The sequence below is a fragment of the Grus americana genome, chromosome Z (genome assembly GCF_028858705.1).
Source record: "Grus americana isolate bGruAme1 chromosome Z, bGruAme1.mat, whole genome shotgun sequence".
In the NCBI taxonomy this organism is placed as follows: domain Eukaryota; kingdom Metazoa; phylum Chordata; class Aves; order Gruiformes; family Gruidae; genus Grus; species Grus americana.
In genome coordinates, this window is record NC_072891.1 from 12,163,156 (window position 1) to 12,187,094 (window position 23,939).

At 61.3% G+C, this 23,939-nt stretch overlaps 2 protein-coding genes across 16 annotated transcripts in view; both read left to right on the plus strand.

The window, feature by feature from the left end:
- Positions 1 to 6,340, plus strand: part of TLN1 (talin 1) — a 35,028-nt gene extending 28,688 nt beyond the window's left edge. For all 4 annotated transcript variants that reach the window (XM_054810501.1, XM_054810503.1, XM_054810502.1 and 1 more), the window contains 7 exons: positions 2,202 to 2,307; positions 2,449 to 2,573; positions 2,871 to 2,996; positions 3,142 to 3,204; positions 3,464 to 3,646; positions 4,345 to 4,470; positions 5,112 to 6,340. In XM_054810501.1, the coding sequence (XP_054666476.1) occupies positions 2,202 to 2,307; positions 2,449 to 2,573; positions 2,871 to 2,996; positions 3,142 to 3,204; positions 3,464 to 3,646; positions 4,345 to 4,470; positions 5,112 to 5,243 (861 nt within the window). In that variant the 3' untranslated portion in view covers positions 5,244 to 6,340. The remainder of the gene's footprint in view (positions 1 to 2,201; positions 2,308 to 2,448; positions 2,574 to 2,870; positions 2,997 to 3,141; positions 3,205 to 3,463; positions 3,647 to 4,344; positions 4,471 to 5,111) is intronic.
- Positions 6,341 to 10,140: 3,800 nt separating this feature from the next.
- On the plus strand, positions 10,141 to 23,678 carry TPM2 (tropomyosin 2). 12 transcript variants are annotated; one of them, XM_054810512.1, is made up of 9 exons: positions 10,141 to 10,414; positions 11,015 to 11,140; positions 17,572 to 17,705; positions 18,580 to 18,697; positions 18,825 to 18,895; positions 19,663 to 19,738; positions 19,869 to 19,931; positions 20,244 to 20,313; positions 20,648 to 21,429. In XM_054810512.1, the coding sequence occupies exons 1-9, from the start codon at positions 10,301 to 10,303 to the stop codon at positions 20,728 to 20,730; spliced, it is 855 nt and encodes a 284-aa protein (XP_054666487.1). In that variant the 5' UTR covers positions 10,141 to 10,300; the 3' UTR covers positions 20,731 to 21,429. The 12 variants fall into 12 exon arrangements, with proteins under 12 accessions (XP_054666487.1, XP_054666484.1, XP_054666486.1 ...); XM_054810509.1 differs by lacking the exons at positions 19,663 to 19,738; positions 20,648 to 21,429 and adding exons at positions 19,145 to 19,220; positions 23,373 to 23,678 and having other exon boundaries at positions 10,182 to 10,414; XM_054810511.1 differs by lacking the exon at positions 20,648 to 21,429 and adding an exon at positions 23,373 to 23,678 and having other exon boundaries at positions 10,182 to 10,414.
- Positions 23,679 to 23,939: the final 261 nt, after the last annotated feature.

The following is a 23,939-nucleotide window of genomic DNA, read 5'->3' on the forward strand; positions in this document are numbered from 1 at the left end:
AGAGTGTGCCGTTCAGGTTCACCAGGTACAAGGCGGTGGAGCTCAGTCTGTGGTTTCCTGCAGCGAAAGCCCCTTTAGGCAGAGGGTAACCAATACTGGCAGCACAAAGAGGAGGTGGGCAGGAATTGATGGCTAGAAATTGCAGCTGGGTGGAGGGGAAGTCAAAGGGTAGTTTTATTTGAAGGAGGTAACCACTGGGGTGCAGTTCTAAGGGGAGCAGTGAGTTTTCTGCCCTCTGCATCTGGATCAAATGTCTGTCAGGAAGATGCTTTAGCCACACGTAAGTCAGGGCAGCCAAGGCTGGAGTGCTGAGGAGAAATTCTCTGGCTGACCTGTTGTTAACAGATGATTGGGCTAGTGACTTACTGTGGAAGTGCCTGAGGTCAGCCTACTTGCAGTAACGTGCTGTTCTGCTGTATTTTGGGTGTAACTGTCCAGCCGCCACGTGACGTCTCTTGAATATCATACATTGGTGCATCTCATGAGGTGTTCACTGGAGATGCATTTTAGTAAGCTCATAGCCTTCAGGGTGCCTTCAGCTCCAGACAGAGGCCATTTAGCAGTTTTAAACATGTTGTCAGAGCAGATAGCAGACTTAACAACGTGGCATTTAGTCTGGATGCGCTTAGGAGGGCAAACCAGCCATCACTGTGTGCCATCAGCTTGGGGTCTCTGAGCCCCGTGCAGCTCTGGTAACTTTGCTGGGTGGCTCCATGCAAGTCCAGCATAAAGCCATGACCCCCAACCCCAGCCTCCACAACACTCTTGTTTGCGAAGGCAGGAATGAAGCACATGGATCACATTTATCAGAGGGCAGCAGGTTCCTGGAAAGCCGCGAGCAGGAAGGACGTAGGGGAATGGGAGGGGAGATGGCAGATGCGATGCTGTACGCTGTACATTGTTGTACACTGGGTCCCCATGGGAACCGTCGCCTTGCACAAAGCGTGAACAAGGGTGGTTAGAGTTCAAGAAAGAGGGTTATTTGACTCAGGATGGAAAACATGGCTCCCGGCAGAGGAGTGGTAAAGCCTACATATTTCACTGGGGAGGGAAAGGAATTTGAACCTCCATGGGGACTTGGTATTTGGTAGCCATAGGTCTCTCCTTCCAAAAGCAGAGATATCTGGTGGCTGAAAACTGCAGTGAAGAAATTCAGGCTGGGGACAAATAAGGTGTAAAGGGGGGCAAGGAGGAGAGGTGTAGGTGGCTCCTCTGGCTGTGGGAGCCTCATCCAGGTGCCCCGCAAGGCTGAAGTATGAGCTAATGATGGCAGCACAGCTCCCCACCCAGGACCTCTGATCCTTCGTTCCCACCTCTCCTCTTGGCTGCCCTTCACCGCTCACTGGAGAGCACCCACCTTCCCCTGCCCTCCCTGTGCTCGCCCGCGTGTCCCGGCCAGGGCGTTCACTGCTTTCTTCTCTCTCTTCTCCCTCCCTCCCTGTCAGCCGGTGAGTAAGGCGACATTGGGGTGCCTGCTGCTGTCTAACCTCAGCATGAGCCTTGCTCACGGCGTGTCTGCGTGCCCAGCACAGTGCTGGGGTGGCACTTGCGTGTGTCCACAGGGACCCCAGGGTCCGTGTGTGTGCGTGTGTACTCACACCCGCTCTAGCTGTTGGGCAGCAGCCACCTGTGCAGTGCAGGTCGGGCCAGTGGTGAGCTCTGCTTGTGCGTACGGACCCTGTGTGTGTGCACATGTGTGCTGTGGTGTGTGCATGTGTCCCCCCACACCCCAGTAAAGGATCCTTATGGCTCTGCCTGCCACCTTGTCCCGGCAGGGCCAGCCCTCCTGGGCTGGGACATGGCTTCAGGGTCCCCCCCTTTGCCCAGCTTGTGTTTGCAGACAAATCTCCAAAATAGGGACAGCGAGGGGGAAATGCTTCTGGAACTTGAAATGCTTTGGGGGGAGCAGGGAGAAGTCCTGGAGGGGGGAGCTGCTGAGTGCAGGAAGGATTGCGCTGAGGGTCTTGTGTCTGTGGGATGTCCCAGAAGCTGTGGGTACAGAAGGGCTTAAAGTGTAGCCCATCCCTTTGGGCCGGAGGAGACCAGCCGGGGTCACTCGAGAAAGCATCACAAATGCCTGATCCGTACATGGGGGGGAGGGGGGGGGCTGGGGGATCCCACCCTCCTTCTCTGCAGAGTGCACCCTGAACAGACATGTGCTCCCCCTTTTCCAGGAGCTTACATCTGCTCCTTCCCCACAGATCCTGCAGAAGCCAACTCACGAGCTGAAGCAGCAGCTGGCAGGCTACTCCAAGCGCGTGGCCAGCTCAGTCACTGAGCTCATCCAGGCAGCCGAGGCCATGAAAGGTAAGGAAAGGTCCTGCTCAAAAGGGCAGGACCGTGGGCTGGGATTAGGGTGGAGGACTCAGCAGCTGATGGAGGAGGCAGGTTGAATCAGAAATGAGTCTGGTTGCAGGTTTAACCTGCCTCGCTTCCTGGTTTTTCTAGGGACGGAGTGGGTTGACCCAGAGGACCCCACCGTCATCGCTGAGAACGAGCTGCTGGGGGCAGCGGCTGCCATTGAGGCTGCAGCCAAGAAGCTGGAGCAGCTGAAACCAAGAGCCAAGCCCAAGGTAGCGGTGCTGAGCCTTGGCTGACCCCCGTGCTTAGCTTGGGGTGGGCTAGGGTCCTCCTGCCTGTGCTTCAGCCAGCTGTGAAGTCCCATCTGACAGCCAGTCCTTCTTCCTGTGCTCCCACTGCTTCCCACATCCTCAGCTGGACCTTTCTTGGGCAGCCTCCACCCTCCTGCACCCCACAGTCCTTAATCCAGCTCTATATGTGCCAACTCACCCCCCTGCAGCCATCATCCTGCTCTGCTCTGTCTGTCCCAGCACCCCTGCCTGGGACTCACACCCCACTTTTGCTTGCAGCAAGCAGACGAGAGCCTGAACTTCGAGGAGCAGATCCTGGAAGCTGCCAAATCCATTGCTGCAGCCACAAGCGCCCTGGTGAAGGCAGCCTCAGCAGCCCAGCGAGAATTAGTGGCCCAAGGGAAGGTAAGGCTGGAAGAGGGAAAGAAATAAGAAAATGATAGGACCGTGGTGGGTTCTCCCTTCTCCTGGGGCTGTTTGCAGTCCTTGTGCCTCATGGCAAGGGATGCACGGGGCAGGGAGCCTCATTCCTTCCTCTCCTTCCTCGCAGGTGGGCGCCATCCCTGCCAACGCAGTGGATGATGGACAGTGGTCCCAGGGACTCATTTCAGCCGTGAGTATCAAGGTCATATTCAGGGGATGTCGGGGACCCTCCTCTTGACTCCTGCTGCAAAACTGAAGACACTCTGCCCTTGCATTTCTCCTCAGTGGAAGAAGCAGCTATGCTTCTTGCTCCTTCTCCCACCAGCTGAGACATGACATGGAAGCTGGTTGTCACCATCCCATGCCCCACAACCTCCTTGGAGCTAGTTAGGCCATACCCTCCCTGGGGCAGGCTTCCGTACCCCCCCTTACAGCCTCTCTTTCCGCAGGCACGCATGGTGGCTGCTGCCACCAACAACCTGTGCGAAGCCGCCAATGCAGCGGTGCAGGGCCATGCCAGCGAAGAGAAGCTTATCTCGTCTGCCAAGCAGGTGGCTGCCTCCACAGCGCAGCTCCTGGTGGCCTGCAAGGTGAAGGCTGACCACGACTCAGAGGCCATGAAGCGGCTCCAGGTGAGTCCCAGGCTGCCCCTCTAGCCCCAGCTGCCTTCTCCCAGCTGCTCAAGGGGTGGTTGGGAGTGCGGTGAGGACACGTGTGAGCTCCCCAAGGCTCACGCTCCCTGCCTGCATGCCATCGGCGGGGAGAGAGCTCATTGGAGCACAGGCTGCAGGTCGCTTGGACTTCACTGCTAGCTGTGTGCCAGGCTTGTGAATGATGCTGGGCTGCCGAGCCTGGCAGCATTCAGGGGTGATGAACTGGCACAGGAATGCCTGAAATGCATGCACTGCATCACTGGTGTTCAAGAGGTTAATGTTTTGGGGGGGCATGTTTTGTAGCACCCTTAATCCTCAGAGGCCATGGCACACAAGAGGTTAATGCCCGTGTGTTGGGGGGCTAATGTGGGGTCCCAGCACCAGTCCCTAGGGGCCAAGGGGTGGGGAAGGTAAGCAGGGCTGCCCCTCAGCCCCTGCCCCATGGCTCAGACAGGAGCCAGAGCCTGGCTGGGAGCAGCAGTGCCTGAAATGGTCATGAGCGGGTGGCAAGGCAGCGAGCCATGTAAAGGAATCCCTGCCTGCAGCTCCCAGCATGCCTGGCTGCCTGTCCTGCCTGCCAGCCTGGCCTGGGGCGGGGGTGCTTTTGCCCTCCCCAGGCAGCAGTCGTACCCTGGGGCTGTGACTTACACTGCTGCTCCCCGCCTTCCCTGCTGCAGGGTGCTGGCAATGCGGTTAAGAGAGCATCGGACAATCTGGTGAAGGCAGCGCAGAAGGCAGCCGCCTTCCAGGACCATGACGAAACAGTGGTGGTGAAGGAGAAGATGGTCGGGGGAATTGCACAGGTGAGGAGCAGGGCTGCTCTGACAGGGGTGGCTCTGGCTGCCACCACAACCTGCGTGTGCCTGTCTCAGGAGCGCGTCCTACCACCCTCCAGCACGGGGCATGTCTCCAGAGAGCCTCACAAACATGCTGTGGGTGCACCCATCCCACCCAGCACCATTTAAACACTGTGGCTCCACCCTTGTCCTGCCACATGTAGCAGTGGGCACAACTGGTGATGCTGCACACTCCCAGGAGTGTAATGCCCTGGCTTCTCCTTGGTGCAGTGCCCGCACCATCCCAGTGTCCATGACACCTGTGAATGGCAGAGGACTGGGTAAGGGGTGAGAGCTGCCTGGTACAGGGTGCCACAGGTACCAGCGCTATCTCCTGGCCACAGACTCACAGCTGAGACCCTCTACAGGGTGCATGGGGCTGAGCCCCAGTAGTCATGCTGCTCCCCGTTATCTCCAGAGGACCATGGTCCCACTGCAGGGACAACAGCCCTCATGCCCAGGGCCGCACCAGCCCAGGGAGGCTGTGGCTGTGATGGGGGGGGGAAGCAGCAGCCGGAGAGCCCAGCTCTGGGCTCGGCAGTGCTACAGCAGAGGCTCCGGCCATCCGTGTCGGAGGCAGCCGTGACCCCAGGGCTCTCTCCTGGCAGATCATCGCCGCCCAGGAGGAGATGCTGCGCAAGGAGCGGGAGCTGGAGGAGGCGCGGAAGAAGCTGGCCATGATCCGGCAGCAGCAGTACAAGTTCCTGCCCTCGGAGCTGCGGGATGAGGAGCAGAACTGAGCCCTGCGCCCTCCGGCCGCTCACTGCCCAGACTGCCGCCCGCTCGCTCCTATTTAAGACAACCCACCTCAAGCGAAGGGCTGCCTGGGCTAGACCAGAGCTCTGCCTGCACCCAGAGCGCCGTGCCTAACCCACCCACCGCTCCAAGCCGGTGCTGCACCAGCAACTCCGCTTTGCCGCCCAGCCCACCTTCCCACACGCACCCAGGGCACGGCTAGAGCGCCCGGAGGGACCTGGTTGGGGTGGGTTGCACTGGCTCAGAGCTCATCTGCCAGCCCCAGGGTGCGGGGTTGGAGAGCTCTCAACTATAGGGGATTTTTTTCTGTGTGCCTTTGTCGTTCTCACTTGTGCTTCTTTCTTCTCTCTCCTCTGCCATGGGAGGGGGAGAGGCAGGCGGCTTGCCCTCTCTTGTGCGATGGGGTGCAGGGAGCAGCATGGTCCCTCGCTGAGCTCTCGCACAGAGCTGCCTTTCACCTCCAATGCCTTATTGCTGGCTGGATCCTCCTCCTCCTCCTCTTCCTCCACAGCTTCCCTGGGAGGCACTGAACCTCCCCATGAGCATCTTCTTCAGCCTGGGCCCCTCTGGGGAGCAGCAGGGCTGGAAGCCACAGTGCCTCCCTTCGGAGGGGAGCGATGGATTCACCCCCAGAGCTGCTCTTTGCCTTCCCGCAGGGCTTCCCCCTGCCTGCAGCCCCAGCCAGCTCTGCCCTCCTCCTCTTTCCCAAGTGCCTGCATCATTTTCCAAGATCTGCAGTATTTTTGTAACTTTTCCATTTCTCTAGTATTGAGCCTGCAGCTTTCAAAGTTCATTTATTCCCTTCCCTCCCCTTCCTCCTCCCCCAAGCTCATGCTCTGCCCACTAACACCCAGCTCTCACCGGGGTCCCGCAGCCCAGCATCCCACCCCTCCTTGGCTCCAGGACCCCCATCCCTCCCCCTTTGCACTTGCTGAGGCTTCTCTCACTATTTTGATACTTTAAGCATCCTATATAAAACATTGGAGGAAACCAGCTCCCCCCCGAGGCTCCGGGGTGGGGTGGGGGATGCCCATGTCTCCTTGAAAGACGCGTTCATCAATAAAATCTGGTTTTCCTGCTTTCTTGCCGCCTGGGTATCAACAGGACCCTCCCCATCCCCCCTGCAGAGAAAGAGAGGGCTCGTGGGCAGGGGGGCCACGGGTGTCCCAGCGGAGGCAGGCGGGGGAGTGTAGCACGGGTGCTTATACAGCACGGAAAATATTTGAGGCACGTCCAGCTCCAGGCACCCAGCAGGCCGGACCCCTGCTGCTAGCCATGTGCCGTCCCCCGCAGGTGTTGCCGGGGGGGCCACCACCACGGGAGGGGGCCCTGGGGATTTTGTTGCTGTGGGATTTGGGCTTTGCGGGAGGAGGGGCAGCTGGGCTCCTGGCCCCATTCCTGCTGCCAGCTGAAAATATCCCTGGGTAGGGTGCTACAGGGGTGCAGGTGGGGGACCCCCTAAGTCACTCGTAGCCCACCAGTGGGGAAGTGGCAGCCCTTGGTGGGCTGCGGGTCTGGGAATGTGGCTTGAGCCTTCCCGGCCGCCAGCGCTGAGCTCACACCCCAAAATAGCCCCCCGGGGCCAACCTGAGCGGGCAGCAGCTGCCCTGAGCGCGTCCCCACCTGTTCCCACCCTGTCACTCAGCAGGGGTTCAGGGGGCCCGAGCGGCAGCGGGGCAGGCAGGGATGCTGCAGGGTGGAGTGGGGACGTGGGTGGGCTGACACAAGTCCCCTGCCTCCAGGACCCGTCCCCGGCAGCATGAGCTACAAGCATCACGAACGGTGTGGGCAGCATCCAGCAGCATCCCAGCTGGTGACCCCTGTCCCCTTGCAGGCACATCCCTGGGGGTGCGGAGGGGCTGTCCACCCCGGGATGCTCGTCCCTGGCTGGGCTCCAGGGTGGATTTGTGGCTCTCACAGGTATCCCAGTGCTCCCAGCTGTCCCCTGACAATCTGTGCTGGCCTGACCCAGCACCAGGCTCTCACCCAGGTACTGGCTGGGCACGGGGCCCCTCTGAGCGGTCAGCAAGGACAGCAAGTGGACACGGTGTGGCAGCAGCCCCGGCCTGGCATCCTGGGGCCAAGGGAGCTCCAGCACTCCTGGCACAGGGCTGCAAGCACATCCACTGCCGCGTTCTCCGGGCTGGGGTACAGGCAAGGGGTGGTGGCACAAACACCAGGGGAGGGACATGGGGTGCGATTCACCCCACTCCCCTAAATCTCGCCCGCCGGAGTGAGGGGTTATTTTGGCAGGCAGGTCTAGGTGAGCACACGCAGAGGCTTGGAGCTGGGATGCCATAATCACGAGGCACCAGCACCTCTGCAGGGACCCAAATCTGGCTAAGTTGGAGGCAGGCAGCAAAGCTGCAACCCAACTTCTTGTGGAGCCCAGGGATGTGGCAAGAGGCTGTAGCATGGGTTGCACCTGGGAATTTCCTGTTAGATGGCAGGACAAGCCTTTTGCAAGGTGTGCGGTCAGACCCTAGAGCAGGTCACAGAATGGGGTCCCAATCCTTGGAGACCTTAGCCTGGGGTGGGGCTGGGCATGGGGCAGCAATGTGAGGGATGTGCACTCACACCCCTCTGCACCTCCTTGTCACAGAGGGCACCCCAGAGGACAGCCTTGAGGGCAGACTTGTGGGCCTGGACATCTGGATGGCCCCAGCTGTGCCAGTTGGACGTGATCATGATGCCTGGTGGAAAGGGGAGTGGGGAGCAAGGGAAAACTGCATCCTTGGGGGGCACATCTGAGGGCTGAAGCTCTGCCTGGCTCCAGGGCAACTGCCTGGCCACTTGCACCATGCACATCGTTGTCTTTCCCCCCTGCACCAAGCCCATGCATTTGCTCTGGGATGAAGCATCTTGCAGAAAACCATCCATCCTTGCCCAGGAAAAATGGGAGATTCGTTTTCGCCCTCCCCTCAGAAGCCGTGTGCTGGCAGTTACTGACGCTCCTTGTCCAAATATGTGCCTAATTCGTCAGCGTTAACAGTTGCTCTCCAGAGTCCAGTAGCAGCTCTTCTGCTGCTTTCCCCACAGCACCAGCAGCCCCTCGGTCCTCGGCTGCTCCCGTCCCTCTTATGTCCCCCACGACCTGGGGCTGAGGACTCTCAGAAAGCCACTTTCTCCAGCTCTCAAAAATGTTTTGCTTGGAGCACCAGTGCTGAAAAGTTGAGGCATGCCAGGGCTGGATGTGGCCCTGGGGCAATGGGCTGGGGGATACTGCACACCCCTCTTGTCCCTGTTCCATCCCAGCCTCCCCACATGCCGCACGGATCCCACGGCCCCTCTGCCGGCTCCTTCCAGCACCCCCGGTCCGGAGCCCACCCTGCAGCTGGGAATGTGCCAGAAGCATTTACGAGCATTATTAAAGTGTGGGTTATTTTTGGAGGAGCTGGGATCTGAAGGGTTTGCATTTTTTTGCCTGTGGAATACAGTTTATTTAGATCAGAAAGATGGAGAGGAGCAGCAGGCTGCCTGCATGCCTCGTGTCACCCTGAAATGCCACCCTATGGGCTGTGCACATGCTGGGTGTCACCGTGGGTGCTGGCGGTGGTGGCACCACGGTGCAAGACAGCAGAGAGGTGGGTGCCAGGGAGCTTGCAAGGAGCTGGGGTCCTCCTGCCCCACCTGCAGAAGCTGGATGGGGAGGTCAGGGACTCCACTCACTTCTTTCCCAGGGGATTTTCCCCATGTGGGCAGCGCCAGCCTGTGATGTCCAGAATTGCATTCACAGCTTATGGATGTCCCTAGCTGCAATCACAGTCTGTGGGTGTTCCCTGAGTGCAATCACATTCTGAGAGTGTCCCCAAGACTTCAGTGTGAGCCCTAAGTGCTGTGCCAGTGTCTGAGGTGCCCCCGAGCCAGTGCCTCAGGCCCCAGGGTGCAGTCACAGGGCATGGGGTGTGCCCAGGGCAGTGCCAGCCGTGTGCTGTCCTCTAGCACAGGGACAGCTCTGGCCGGAGCAGAGGCAGGTCTCAAGTCCTGGGGGTGGATGGCTGGTGATGTCCCTGGGGCACAGTAGCAGCACACTGCCAGCCCATGCAGTCCCCAAACGCAGCACCAGGCACGGCCTGCTCCCCACAGTGATGCCACAGGGGGTCCCCCCCAGCCCAGTGCCACTGGGGAAGTGCCGCCAGAAATACCCCTACCCCAGTGCTCTGGGATGTGCCTACCACACTGTGACTGGATTGTTTGTCCCTAGTGCAATACCCCTGAGGTGTCTCTAGCACGGTGCCACCGGGGTGTCCCTAGTACAATGCTCTGGGGTGCCTTTAGTGCAATACTCCTAGGGCATCCCTAGCACAGAGCCACCAGGGTGTCACTAGCACAGTGTCACTGGGCTGTCCCTAGTCCAATGCCCCCAGGGTACCCCTAGCACGGTGCCACTGGGGTATCCCTCACGCAAAGCCACCAGTGTGTACCTGGCACAGCGCTCCCCAGGGTACCCCTAGTACATTGGCCTGGGGTGTCCCTCACCCAGTACCACTGGGGTATCCCTAATCAAGTGCCCCGGGGTGTCCCTTGCACAAGGGTGTCCCTCACCCGGTGCCACCAGGGTATCCCTAGCGCAGTGCCACTGGGGTACCCCTAGTGCAGTGCCCCGGGGTGTCCCTCTCACCGTGCCCCAGCGCGTCCCTCACCCGCTGCCCCCGGGGTACCCCTAGAGCGTTGCCCCGGGATGTCCCTTGCCCAGTGCTCCCGGTGTGCCCCTCTCCCGCTGCTAACGGCGTGTCCCTCTCCCGGTGCCCCCGTGGATGCCCGGCGCCGGGGCTGCGGCGGTTCTCGCCGGGGGTGCCGCCCCCCCGTCCCGCTCGGTGCGGCGGCCGGTGGCGAGCCCTTCCCTAAAAGGTGCTGGCGGGCGGCGGGGGAGGTGCCGGGGCGGCCCCTGCCCGGCGCGGCCCCTCCCCGGCTCTTAGGCGGCGCGGCGGGGCGGGGGGCGCAGTGCCGGTGCTCCCGCCGCCTCCGGTGCTCTCGCCGCCTCCGGTGCTCCGCACTCCGCCGCTGCCCCGCGCACCGCTGCCGCCGCCCCGCCGCCACCATGGAAGCCATCAAGAAGAAGATGCAGATGCTGAAACTGGACAAGGAGAACGCCATCGACCGTGCCGAGCAAGCGGAGGCCGACAAGAAGCAGGCGGAGGACCGCTGCAAGCAGGTGGGTGTCCCACAGACTTCTCTGGCATTGCCCAGGGACCCCTGCCTTAAGGGTCTCAAGCCTCGGGGGTCCTGTCCTGCTGGGTGCCCAGCCTGGAGAGCCTCCGCCCTAGGGGTGCCCAGCCCCGGGTTGTCCTGCCCTGAGGACCTTGCCCCACTGTGAACTGCCTGTGGATCCCAGCTCTAGGGATGCCCAGCTCTTGAGACCTCACCTCACTGGGTCCCCATCCCCAGGGACCTCACCCCGCTGGGTGCCTGTCCCCAGGGACCAGCGCTCCAGCCTGTTGCCCCTGACCACTCACACTGGTCCCCCCCCACATGCCTTATCTCAAGTAGGACACCCCAGTGCCACCTCCCTATCCCTCTGCCAGAGACCCTTGGGGACAATGCATTCCCACCCCAGCCCCACAGAGATGGGGACCTTTTCGGTGCCCCCCAGAGCTGTGTCCCCAAGTCAGGACCTCTCCAGTCCCCTACACAGGGTGGGAGACCACCCCTCCTTCACCCCCACTGGGCTCGGGGATGCTGGAGGCCGCCCCTCCCCCCCAGCCTTGTGGGCACCACCATCCCCCCTGACCCCTGCCCTCCCTCCCTTCCCTAGCTGGAGGAGGAACAGCAGGGCCTGCAGAAGAAACTGAAGGGCACAGAGGATGAGGTGGAGAAGTACTCTGAGTCCGTCAAGGAGGCCCAGGAGAAGCTGGAGCAGGCGGAGAAGAAAGCTACAGACGTATGTAGGCACACCAGCAACTCCTCCCCTGCGCGGGCGCTGGACCTCGGGGGGGTGAAGAAAGAGGGGGGCCTTATATGGAAAGTGTCCGTGGGGAAGACTGTCAGGATCCCATTCCTGCGACGCTGACGCTGAACCAGGCTGAGATGCAGGGCAGGGACTGGACAGATCCTGCTTGCGGTGCAGGGACCAGGCCAGCTGCTGCAGGCACCGCTCGGGTCGCTCATTCCCCCTGGAGCTTTGTGGGCAGCTGCCTGCCCTGCTCCCCAGAGCTAATGGGACTGAGTGTCCCGAGCTGTGTCACCAGTCCCCAGGCATGAACCTCCACAATGCTTCTAGGAAAAACTCTGTGGCACTTGCTAAACTATGGCAGGAAAGTGAAAAGGAGTAGAGAAATGGAAAAAGCTCTTGCCCATGGCCAGCTGCTGAGTGCTGGCTGCAAGGAAGGATGCTGGAGGTGTGCGGGGGGAACTCGGTCATTTGGGGGTCCAATGTGCCACCCTGTACCCTGGGAAGGGCAAGGCCAGTAAGAGTTTTATTTAGTGCCATGACTGATGCTTCTCCTGGGAAATGGATCTGGCTGGGGAGATGTTAGAAAGGTGTTGAAATTGGCTTGTGCCTGGCCAGGGTGAAGGGTGGAACAGCTGTGTGCGGCCATGGAGCCGCTTGGGAACAGGGTATAACGACCTGCGGTGCCACAGAGGGTATTTGACACCCTATAAATAAATCCTCCTTTTGATAGCCAGTCCTTCTTTGATGAAAACCAACCCTGGAAACTGGAGGAGAAGCTAAAGGGGAGCCGGTTGGAGCATGGCCAGCAGGCCATGGCCAGGCTTTTTAGGATTGATAAGAAAAAATTCAATCCCAGCTGGTTTATGGAGCTAAATGGGGGAGCTGCATCAAATCTCCGAGGCAGCTGCCAAGGACAGGGGTGAGCGGACAAGGACGAGCAGCAGCAGCACAAGTCTCTGGGGCAGTCCAGAGCTGCCGGGGAGTGGCCAGGGAGCTCCCCAGCCTTGTTTGCTGACCTATGGACCTGCCCTGGTTTAGGTAGATACTAAACCAAGTAGGAAAAACATTGAAAATCCTCTGGAAAGGCACATTTATCCTGGCTTGGGGCAGGCACGTCAAGGTGGGCAGGGTGGCTGCTGTGTGTAGCAGGGTTCAAACTGGTCTGACTGGATCTGTGCTGGTGTGGGACAGGGCAAACTTGGTGTGGGGTCTGGCTGAGTGTGGACGGGACATCCTCAGTGTGGGGCTCAGAGGAAGAGGCAAACGGTGGCACTGGGCAGACACTGGCCATGGGGTGCAGAGAGGTTTGCTGCTGGCAGCGGGCTGTGCAATGCTGTCCTGGGCAGGAAGGGTGTGCGTCCCCACTCTTGGTCCACGGTGGCTCAACCGGTCTGCAGGCTTTCGCATGGAGAGTCCCATCCCAACAGATATGGTGGACAGGAGCCACCGACCCCTCCAGGGAAGGGCTGGCACAGGAGGCATGTTGAAGGAACAGGGAGAGCAGGCTGACTGCAGCAGGTGCCACAGGCAGGGCTGGGAGCCCACCACCAGCACAGTCACCCCGGGTCTGTGCTGAAGCCTGGACAGGCCACGCCGTGTGCGGGGGCTCTGGGAGTCACCAGGTCCATGCGCCAGGGACCTGACTGTGCTGACAGCACTAAGTGCCGGGGCTGGTGTCACCTCCTCCCTGGGGCGAGGCGCAGCGCAGGTCCCAGATCCAGCGGAGGAAGCGCAGGGTAGACCCCCACCAGAGCTCACCTGCCTGCCTCCCCGGGGACCCCCAAGTCCCCTTGGCTGCCAGGACAGTGTGCACCTGTGAGCATGGAACATCCCCATGCCTCGGCCAGGTCATGGCCCATCACAGTGATCCAGACAGGCTCCTTCTCCTGGCAAAAAAAGTCAACAAATACCTTAAAAGAATGAATCTCCCTCTGCTCTGGCACTGCCCTTCCTCCGGCACTGGATGGCAGTGCACAAAACCCATGGGGACTGCACTAAGGGGTGTAAATGCGACCCCCAAGGCACTTGGAGGGAAGTCAGATGGTGGCACACACCAGGGAGCACCTGACCCCTGCTCAGCAGCCCCACAGCGCTGACACCTCCTTCCCAGCAGCTCTGAGGCCACCACGGCCCCACCACCTCCTGTTTGCAGGAGGGACAGCCTGCAGTGCCCAGGGCGGGATGGTGCAGGGGCTGGTGGGCACAGTGCAGCCAGGACAGCGGGTTTAGCCAGAGCAGCCCTCTCCAGCCCTCCACGTCCCCAGCTGGTGACCCGTCCCTGGCCACCCCAGCGGGGCCCAGGGAAACTCCACCATTCCCAGGCCTCGATCCCAAAAGCTTCACCCAAGTTCCCGCCCTGGTTGCTCTCCCCGGCGGAGACTTTGCTCTTATTTGGCGATTCCCCGAGCCGGTGGGAGGGAACGGGGCTCTGCTGGGAAGTGACTGCATCCCTGGGTGGGGCCAGAGCAGGAGGCACCCAGCCTGGCTGCTGCGGGACCAGGGTGGCTGCCCCCCAACCTGCCCTCCAACCTGCCCCCCACCTGCCTGCAGCCAGCTCACCCCTGCCCCATTGCTGCCAGGGACCCCGGTTTCTGCTCTGGGCCCCGTGTGCTGGCTTGGGAGCACTTTTGGCACCCAGGCATCGGGCTGGGAGCAGGGCAGGATTGGCTGGGACTGACGCCAAGCCCAAGGCCATGTGTTCCCAGGGGACCCACAGCACCGCCTCTTCCACCACTGCTTGGCAGGGGAACAGCAGGGCTGCAGGGCTCTGCTGGTGGTGTGGCCAGGTCCCCCCAGGACCCCTGGCCCTGGACCTGAGGGCAGCCGGTGGGGTCAGCCCAGGAACCGGTGTCCCTGGAGGCAGGTGTGCAGTGCATGCAGCTGGGGCTGCCCGGGAGCTGTCAGAGCTCCTTGGGGGAGGATTGAGTGCCACCAGTGCCAGCTTCTCCTGATGGATCAAGGCATGTGCCCCAGCCCGGATGCAGAGCTGGGAGCTGGAGGACTGGCCTCCCCCCCAGGGCAGAGCCCCCAGGGCAGCTGGGGGACACAGAGGGCTCCGTGGGTCCCATGGATCTCTGTGGGGCTGCTGGTGAGGTCCTCACTTAGGGGATGCCAAGGGGCTGACCGGGATGGCTGCTGGGGACCTGGCTGTGCCCCGGGGCTCCAGCACCAGGTACCCCGGGAGGGTGCCCAGGAGTGCGCCCTGCCCCATGCCTCTCATTGACTTACTTATGGCCCCTATGGGTCAAAAGTCCATGACCCCCCTCAGCTCTGCAGCAGGAGGTGTGGGGGGCAGAGCTTGGGGAGCACGCATGTGCCATTCCTGTGCCTGTGGGGGCTCACAGGGGCCAGGCTCTGTCACTCCCAGACTCCCTGGGCCTTTTTTCCTAGGGAAACGGACGCCCTGGGCTCCTCTCCATCGCTCTGGGGGATTTTGGTGGGACCGTGTACCCCTGCCTGAGGGGCACCACACTCCCTGCCCAGGGAGGGGACTATGTGCCCTGCCTAAGGGGGGGCTGTGTCCCGTGTCCTGGGGGGGCACTGTGTGCCTTGTCCGAGGGTACCATGTCCCCTGCCAGTGGGGACTGTGCATCTGCCTGTGGGGGCACCATGCCCTGCCCTGGAGCCACTGCACATCTTGGCTTAGGGGGTTAGGGACAGTGACTCCTGCCTGGGGAGGACCATGCGCCCTGCCAGGGGGGCACTCTATGTCCTATTTGGGGGGGGGGGGGCTGTGCCCCCCTCCTGATGTGGGGACTGTCCCCTGCCGGGGGTGGGCACCGCACACCCCGCCCGAGGGTCTGTGTGCGCTGCCCGGGGGAGCGGCGGCCCAGGTCGGTGTCAGCAGCAGGAGGAGGAGGAGGAGGAGCAGGAAGGGATGGAGGCAGGGCGGGCGGCGGGAGCGGCCGCTGCCTGAGCGCTTCCTGCCCGAGCCGGGCGGATCCCACAAAGGGCTCGGCGGCGCGGCCTCTCCGCCGGCAGCCCCCCGCCATGGCCGGCACCAGCTCCATCGACGCCGTCAAGAAGAAGATCCAGAGCCTGCAGCAGGTGGCCGACGAGGCGGAGGAGCGCGCCGAGCACCTGCAGCGGGAGGCCGATGCCGAGCGGCAGGCCCGGGAGCGGGTAAGGGCCGCCGGGTGTGGGGGGGGGGGCACGGTGTGGCGGGGCGAGGGGCGCCCCGGCAGCTCCCCGGGATGCCCCACCGGCTGCGGCCCCGCCGCCGGTACCCTTCCCCGCGGGCTAGTCCCGGCCGCCCCCCCCACCCCCGCCACCCTACCTCCCCGCCCCGGTAGCCGGGCTGGCTGCCCCCGGGGCAGAGCGCCGGGAGGTCCCGCGGGAGTTGGAGGGCGCTGCCATCCAGGTACCGCGGCAGCTGGCGAGACCCTCCCCCGGGGCTTCGGGGCTTCGGGCAGCGTCTCTGCCTCCGGGCTGCCTCCTCCATGGGTCTTGCGAGGAGGGATGCTCCGTGCGGCAGGGTTCCTCAAGGCTTCCCCGGCTGGAGGGACATGGGGGAGCGGTCAGGGGCCAGCTCTGCCTTGGTTCTGCTTGGGGTCGGGCAGATTCTGGGAAAGGATCCCTCCCTTGGAGGCTGGCTGTGTGCATGGCTAAAACCGCCCAGGCTCTTGTCTGGCTTCCAGCGGGCTCTGCGGTCCGGGCCGCAGCAGTCACAGAGCCTTCAGCTCTCCAGCATGTCCCTTTGTGGGGACAAGCTGCCCCTTCACGCTGCCACAGGCCAAAATTTCCACTCTGGCAGTGGGACGGCATTTCCAAGCTGCAGCTTGTTCTGGTTGGGCTTTTTTATTGTTGTTGGTGCTGTTTTTTTTTTTTCTTTCTTTTTCCTATGCCCACTCCTTTAACATCCTCACCATATCAGGAGTGGCAGAGCTGGGTGCGGTACCCGGGTTGTTGTCACTTGGGCTGTGTGCGGAGGAAATGGCCCCTTCCTGTAGTCGCAGATCGGGTTCCCTGGTCACTGGAAGCTACTGGAGAGAGCTCATGTTCCTAAGTGTCCATCCTGGCATCTCTGACCCACTTTGGGGGTGTTTCCCTGGGAAAAAAGCTTCCCACGAGGTGAGGCAGATGCCGCAGGCAGAGCATCGCCCCGTGGGGACCAGCCCCAGCTCCCCATTGAGCTGTCTGTCTTGGGGACCAGCTCTCTGTGAGCCCAGAAAAAGGGTGTTCACAGGGCGGACGTGGCTGTTGTGCCAGCCATGGTGTGCCGCTGGGCCGACCCGCTCGGAGAGGTGCCAGCTGTGCCTGTCCCCACCCTGCCAGCTCGCCATGGGGGACTGTGGGCGCCTAGCAGGGCCACGCAGGGTGACAGCTCCTTGCTGCTCCCACGGTCCCCCTGCCTGGCCAATGTCCCCTGGGGCGTTCCCAAAGCTGGAGTATGAGGCCAGATGGAGCTGGGCACTGCAGCCGGCCAGGCCTGCTCCAGCCTGTGAATAAGCAGGAGACATTTTCCCCTGGGTTGGTGCATGCCTCCCTGTGTCTTGGTGCACAGGTCTGCTCCCTGCAATGAGGTCTCATCGCCACCCATCCCTTTGCCAGGTTTGTCTTTCCCGCAGCCCTCCCCGGTGGGGAGCAGGGCTGGGAGCTGCTGTGGCAGTGGGGCGGTGGGGCTGAAGCAGGAGGCCTTGACCAAATGGAAAGAGCATGAGGCCGGGTGTTGAGGGGCTGGAGGGGGGCCAGGGCCACTCTTCCCGGCCAGCCTCAGCTCCTGGCCCCGTGCATGGGGAGCCTGGGAAAGCAGAGGGCCCCGGTCCCGCGGGCCCCGGTGGCTGCAGCTTGGCTGGGTGCCAGCCCGCCGAGGGTGACTCGCTCCATTGCCCGTGGCGCTGCGCTGTACATCATCATGGCGGGGGGGCCGTGATCAGCTTCGGGCTGCTTCATTGCGCAGGGACGGGGGGGTTCCCACAGGAGGGGCTCCCAGCTTGCTCTGCCGCCTCCGTAAACAGGAAATCCACAAGCAGCTCCGATCTCCTTTTCGGGAGTGAAGCTGCACAGGGCATTCCTCCCCCTTTACTCACTGCTCTGCAAACCCCAAATACCATCCCCATGACGGCACGGCTCCTCTGGCCACCCTACCCTGGAGCACACATCTCACTCCTCTCTGGGGCTGGAGCTGGAGGTGCGAGGACATGGTGGAGGGGCTGCACATGCCAGGCTCCGGTTGCGTGGCCAGGAGGAGCATCAAACAGGGCACTAGGAATGGAGAAAAACCTGTTGTCCCTCTAGAAAGGTGAGGGGATGCATGGTTGGGCATCCCATTCCAGCAAGTGCTACCTTGTTTTACGGTGCCAAGGGGTGTTCTGGATAGCCAATGCGGAAGTAACCTCTGAAAATGCCTTATATATATATATATATATATATTTATACACATGACACATAGAGTGACTGAGGGGTTTCTGCTCCCCCAGGCTGAGGCTGAAGTGGCTTCTCTGAACCGCCGTATCCAGCTGGTGGAGGAGGAGCTGGACCGAGCCCAGGAGCGCCTGGCCACCGCCCTGCAGAAGCTGGAGGAGGCTGAGAAGGCGGCTGATGAGAGTGAGAGGTGAGATGGGAAGGGACAGTGGAGGTGGCATCAGGTCGCCATTGATTGCAGGCAGCCCCCTTGGTTTTGCTGTGGGGTCCCTCTGAAGTGATCTTAAGAGGTTTGCATTAGTTTTCCTGCAGACCCTGAAGGGAGAGAGCAAAGCCACAACACAGAGAAGTCCCTCAGATACAGGCATTCTTAAAAAGGCTTTGAAATTTCCAGGGCACCCATAAAATCCTGAAAATTTTAATCTGGTATTTATACAAATACCATACGAAGCCAGAGGGTGCTTGGAACCTGTTTTCTGCTCCAGAGTAGCCTCCTACATTCAGGGGATAAACAAGAGCCCAGGAGGAGGCATCTGTGCCTGGGAACCAAGGTCAGCTTTTGAGAAAAAAATGGCCTCATTCAAAGAAACAGTCCTGCAAAGTGTGTTGCCCCATCCATGCAGCAAACAGGTTTCCCAGGCAGGAGCCGTGCAGGCAAGGTTGTACGGGGGTGCCCAGACATGTCACAGCATTCCTGACAGTTGCGTGATCTCTTCCTTCCATTGGCAAAGACCAGTTTGAGCAACAGTATCTGAACGAGAGAAGAGTCTCCAGGAGTCCCTACCATGGGGGTTCGGTGACCCCCAGCTTGAGAGCATCACCCCTGAATGGGAAGAGGCTTTGCCACGGGATGTTTTCTGGCTCCGCTGCTTTAATTGTGCGCAGGAGCATCCTAGGGGTACCAGTGGTGTGACCATACTGCATGGGGCGGCCAGCAATTGCCAGCATCCCCAGGCAATGTCCCGTGTCTCTGGAGCTGGTGGACGGGTACAGTGAGCAGGCAGGAGGTGCAGGTGCCACCTTGAGCAATGGCATTAACATCTTCTGGCTTGGGCTTTCCTCAGAGGCATGAAGGTCATCGAAAACAGGGCCATGAAGGATGAGGAGAAGATGGAGCTCCAGGAAATGCAGCTGAAGGAGGCGAAGCACATAGCGGAGGAGGCTGACCGCAAATACGAGGAGGTGCGTGCCCACACCCACATGCCCCCTTCCGCCAGTCCCCCAGCACCTGGGGCCACCTTCTTGCAGCCCTGTGCCCCGAGCTGGGGGAAGCATGGGGCTGACACGTGCCTCTTGCTGCTGTCGACAGGTCGCCCGCAAGCTGGTCGTCCTTGAGGGAGAGCTGGAGCGCTCAGAGGAGAGGGCAGAGGTGGCAGAGAGGTGAGTGGGGCTCCCGGCGGGCAGCATGCAGGGATCCTACGCAACCCTTGCCCCAAATCCCTGGCAGCCGTGGGGATGGGGATGTCTGTGTGGGGATTGGGATGTCCCTCCCTGGGAGTGGCAGAGTCTGCCATTGGGGTGGTCCCTGGGCTCGCAGGCTGGGGACAGGGCGATGCTGGCCCACCGGCAGCACATCCTTGACCCTGTTCTCTGCTGTCCCCCTGCCGGGGTACCCCTCTTCCATCCCAGCCGAGTGAGACAGTTGGAAGAAGAGCTGCGGACCATGGACCAGACTCTCAAATCCCTCATTGCCTCAGAGGAAGAGGTACTGGGGCAGGGGTGTGGGGCAATGTGCAGCAGGCCCCCTCTCTCTGTTGCTGTCTCTCGAACTGTGCGAGCCACCTCTCTCCTCTCTGCACCGCTGCCTCCATCACCGACCTCCCCTTGCCTCCCCTTCCGGTGGGCATAGGCTGGGCACGCTCTTCCATCCCTCCATGCCTGCTCTCCTCAATGGGGCTGGCGGGAGCCTGGCCAGCGGTGATGCACGGGATATCCGTGTAAGAAAGCACAAGGAATGGATGAATGGATGCGTCCCGGCAGCTCCCGCTCACAGCGGCTCTGCTTCTCCACCTGCACTGAGTTTTCTCCTCTCTCAACTTGTTTTCTCTCTTTCTTTCCTCCTTTCCCGCGCCTGCTCTTTCTGCTCCCCACTCTCTCCTGCCCCCTGGTCCCGCTCCCTCTCCTGGCGGCCCCTGCTTGGGATGTAGTAAATGTGGTGACCTAGAGGAGGAACTGAAAATTGTCACCAACAACTTGAAGTCCCTGGAGGCCCAGGCTGACAAGGTAGGACCTGGTGGGGCTGCTGGGGCTGGGCAGAGTGCATGGGTCTGGGGGTTCTGGGGTCTTCTGCTGGGGTGAAGGATGGCTAGAGGTGTCCCTTGGGGCTCACAGGTGCCTGTCTCTGTCTCTGCAGTATTCCACCAAGGAGGACAAGTATGAGGAGGAAATCAAGCTTCTAGGGGAAAAACTGAAGGAGGTAAGGGGTGTGAGACCAGCCCTGCTTCAGTGCAGGCACAAGTGTGTCATCCTGTGTGGGTTTTGACCCTGTTATGCCCATGTCCTCTCACTGTTCCCCAAATTGCAGCCCTGCAGCATGGCAGGTGCCTGGGTCTGGGATGCCCCCGCCATCAGCCTGCTCTGGTTTAGGATGTGAGGGTCCATGGGGCCCTTGTCCCTTGCCTTTCCCAGGAGAGGGTTCATGCAGACGGGGCAGATTTGGATTGCAGTGCAGCCTGCACCATCCCTGTTGTGCCCCACAACTCACCCTCTCCCCGCTGTGCTCCCTCAGGCTGAGACCAGGGCGGAGTTTGCAGAGAGGTCTGTGGCGAAGCTGGAGAAAACCATCGATGATCTAGAAGGTAACATGTCCCCGCTGGCCTCGTGTCCCTCTTTCCTGGGGAGCACTGGCCACAATGTGCCCCTGGTGGGGCTGGACAGGGCTTGGCCAGGGTGAGGGGGTGGGCAGGGGTCCTGCGAGGGGGTAAGCTGGATGCTGTGTTGCCCGGCATGGGAGCAGAGAGCTGCTGGGGTCTGGGCTCTGCCCTTGCGTGGGGAATAGGGTCGCATCCACGCCGCCTGTGCCTGCATGCTCCCGCTGCCCTTGGCCCCCCGCTCAGAGCCACTGTCTCTCTCTCCAACACTTGCTCCCTGACCTGCTCCACCACCTGCCCCCCGCCTGCCTCCCACCTGCAGACGAAGTGTATGCGCAGAAGATGAAGTACAAAGCCATCAGCGAGGAGCTGGACAATGCACTTAACGACATCACCTCCCTCTGAGCCCCCCACCAGGCACTAGCACTGCACCCTCTCGCCTGCCTTACCCCTCCCCAGCTCAGCTGTTTGCCTGCCTGGCTGTCCCACCGCTCTCCCTGCCCGCTGTGTCCTCCTCTGTCCTCCCTAGACTGTGCCTGCGCGTCGGCTCCTTTGGGACAGGAGCTGGCTTGGGGTTTCCTGCAATACCCTTCTTTGAGGACAGATGAGGTGATTTGGTGGGACAGGGGAGCAGCCCCTGGGACCCCCACGCTCTGGGCGGACAGTGCCTGTGCAGTTGTAGGTCCGTGCCCCAGCATTGCCCCGTGGGGAACAGGGCTATGCCCAGGAGCCCATCGCTCCAGCAGCAGCCTCCTCATCTCCCCCGCAGCTCCAGGGCCAGGGGGCCACCTGCCCCCTGTGTCCCCCCAGCAAAGCCCCCCAGTGCTGTTTGCTGGGCCCAGCATGGGGAGAACCTGTGCAGGGGAAGCGTCACCTCCACTGCCAAAGCTCAGGCCCAGGGGATGGAGTGTTGGGTCAGGCTGTGCAGGCAGCTCTTTCCCAGGCAGGCAGGCAGGCAGCCAGCCCCCAGACCCCTGGCTCCTCCCTCGTCCCTGCCTCCCTTCTGTCCTTTGCACATTGCTCTTCAGTTTGCATTTCATGACTTTTCTTTTATGTTCTGTCCCTCTGGATTACTGAGTTGGTCTCAATAAAGTGTTTTCTTTCCTTGGTTTCTCCTTTGTTTTCTTCATGCCACTCTGTCCCTCATCTCCTGCCTGTCTCATCGGGGTGCCAGCAGTGGGGTGGTAGGAGGTGGTTGCAGGCAGCTTGCAGGTGTGGGACCCCCAGGATGGCCGTGGCTGAGCCCCGAGCGGCTCCCACACTGCCAGGCGAGCAGGCCAGGGCCCTTTGTGCCCTGGCCTGGGGAATGACCTCCACCTCTCACCCCCGGCTCTCATACACAGCTTTCCTCATCTCGTGCCATCTTCTCCATGACTCTTGGCCTGAAATAGCAGGGTTAGACCTGGTCCTGTCCATTCCATGTTTCCACTCCCAGACATTGCCTGCAAGCCTGGCATCTCTTGTGCATCACCCTCCTTCAATGAAGGGGCTGACCCTACCCTTCAGCAGCGATTCCTAAATGGGCCCCTGATCCTCCTCCCTCCTCAGCATCCTACCCTGCCCCAGAACTCAGTTCCCAAATTGATGGACCCACAGCGCCATCCCTGCCCTGGGACCAGCTGCCCCCTCCTTCGGTTGAGCTCATCCCCACTGCTGGCTGGGTGGCTGCGGGATTTCCAGCGAGGGCTTTGGGGAACGCTATCTCTTTTCACTAACTCGCCTTTCTCTCTTTCTTCCCTCTGCTGCACTGACGTCTCCGTTTTCTCTAGAGCGCTCCCGGCAGGAGGCTGAGAAAAACCGCGTTCTCACTAATGAGCTACGGGTCATCCTTACCGAACTTAACAACTGAGTTGCCCAGAGCTCCCGGCCCCAGCCCAGCCTCCCACACCCAGGCTGCTGCCGGCCCTGCTCCCTGCCCTGGTTTGGTCAGGCTGGCTCAGGGCTGGGAGCCCCTGCCCGCTCCCCGCTGGGGCTAGGTGGGGTGCGGAGCCTTATCCCCCTGGGTGTAACCACCCTGTTTGGGGGCCACCGGGAGCCCCTCTGGAGCTGATGATTGTTTTTTCTTGGGAGAGGAATGAGGGGTTTTGTGATGTTCTGGGATGCCCACACAGTGATGGCTGTTCCCCGGCATCAGCCTGGCCCCGCTGGGGAGGGATGCAGTGGTTTGTATCGCTGCCTTCCTCCCCTTGTCCCAGGAGTCAGCGGCCAGCCTCATCCTCCTCACTCTGGTCACCCCAAACTGTGCAGAGAGGATCCCCTCAGAGTGGGGTCCCTGCAGAGTGGTGGGAGGGCTGGGATAGGATCTGGCAGCACGCGCTGCCACAAACTTGAGGTGAGGGACAGGGAAGAACCCAGCAGGGAGTGCTGGGGGGGTGGAGCTGGTTGGGCAGAGCTCTTGTCCCATCCCCATCTCCAGAGGCAAGGAGAATGCTGTTTGGAAGCGAGTACCGGAGGAGGCTGCCTCGGCAGCAGGCTGCCTGGCAGAGCTTGTCCCTGCAGCCTCATTAGCTCTGCTCCTTCTCTATCTGTTGTCCTCTCTGCCCACTTTCCCGGGTTGCTCTCTCACTCCTCTTCATGGAGCACTGCTGGGTCATGCTGCAGGCACTGACTCTCCTCTTTCACTGGTCAAGGGTTTGTGCACGTGCCCACAGCTGGCCAGCCAGTCGTGATGCCTTGGGGCAGGACATGCTGGTGGCTGGCCAGGAAATGGTACCCATGGCGCAGAGGGCCTGGCTGTGGGCAATGGGGTGCCAGGGAAGGATGGAAGTGCCAAAGAGCGGGAACTGCCTGCCCCCAGTGACCAGCCCAGCTGGCCTGGCCACGCCAGCAGGTCCCAGAGCGGCTGGGTTCATGCCTGCTGGCAGTGGGGCCACCTGCATGGACTCAGTTCTGCAGGGACGTCCTGCTCGTCTGGAGGCTGGCACTATACTGAAATGTCCATCTGTGTGTGTGTGTCTGTGCTTCGTGTGGTGTGCCTGGGTCTGGCTGCACCTGGGTGCACTTGGGCTGTGTCCGTGTGCGTGGCTGGGTGTCCCTTGTATTCACAGAGAGTCTGGCCAGTGCCAAAGAAGAGAACGTGGGCATCCACCAGGTCCTGGACCAGACCTTATTGGAGCTGAACAATCTCTGAGCTGCCCTGGGGAGCCCCCCGTCCCTTTTCCCTACCCTACACGTGCACCCCACTGGCACGCTCAGGATGTCATCAGCTGAACTGCGCCTTGGCCAAATCCACACATCCATTGAGAAGGGAAGCCCTGCAGCCTTACACCGTGGCTCGGGGGCATCTTGTCTGTGCACAGCCTGACTGGCTCTGTCCTGTCTTCATGTCCAAATATTAAAGCAGTTTGACAAAATGGATGGGTGCGTTTGGTCCTTGTGGGTGGGCACAGGCACTGGGAGATGCGGTGGGGGTCTCCCTGTCCAGTTTGTGCAAGGAGGCTCTGCAGGGGCTTGGGTCCAGGGTGGGTATGGCCAGCGTAAGGATGTCCTCTGCAGCCACGGGGGGCTGGGAGCGATAGCGCACACAGTTTGGGCTGCATTCCCTCATCTCCATCGCTTCCTTGAGATGCACAGGAAATCTCCACGTCTCAAGCTCAGTCCAAACTCACCATTGT

Coding starts and splice junctions, on each gene's coding strand:
- TPM2 (XM_054810512.1), top strand. CDS start 10,301: ATGGAAGCCATCAAGAAGAAGATGCAGATGCTGAAACTGGACAAGGAG. Junction 10,415..11,014: donor CGGAGGACCGCTGCAAGCAG/GTGGGTGTCCCA, acceptor TCCCTTCCCTAG/CTGGAGGAGGAACAGCAGGG. Junction 18,896..19,662: donor AGGGCAGAGGTGGCAGAGAG/GTGAGTGGGGCT, acceptor CTTGGGATGTAG/TAAATGTGGTGACCTAGAGG.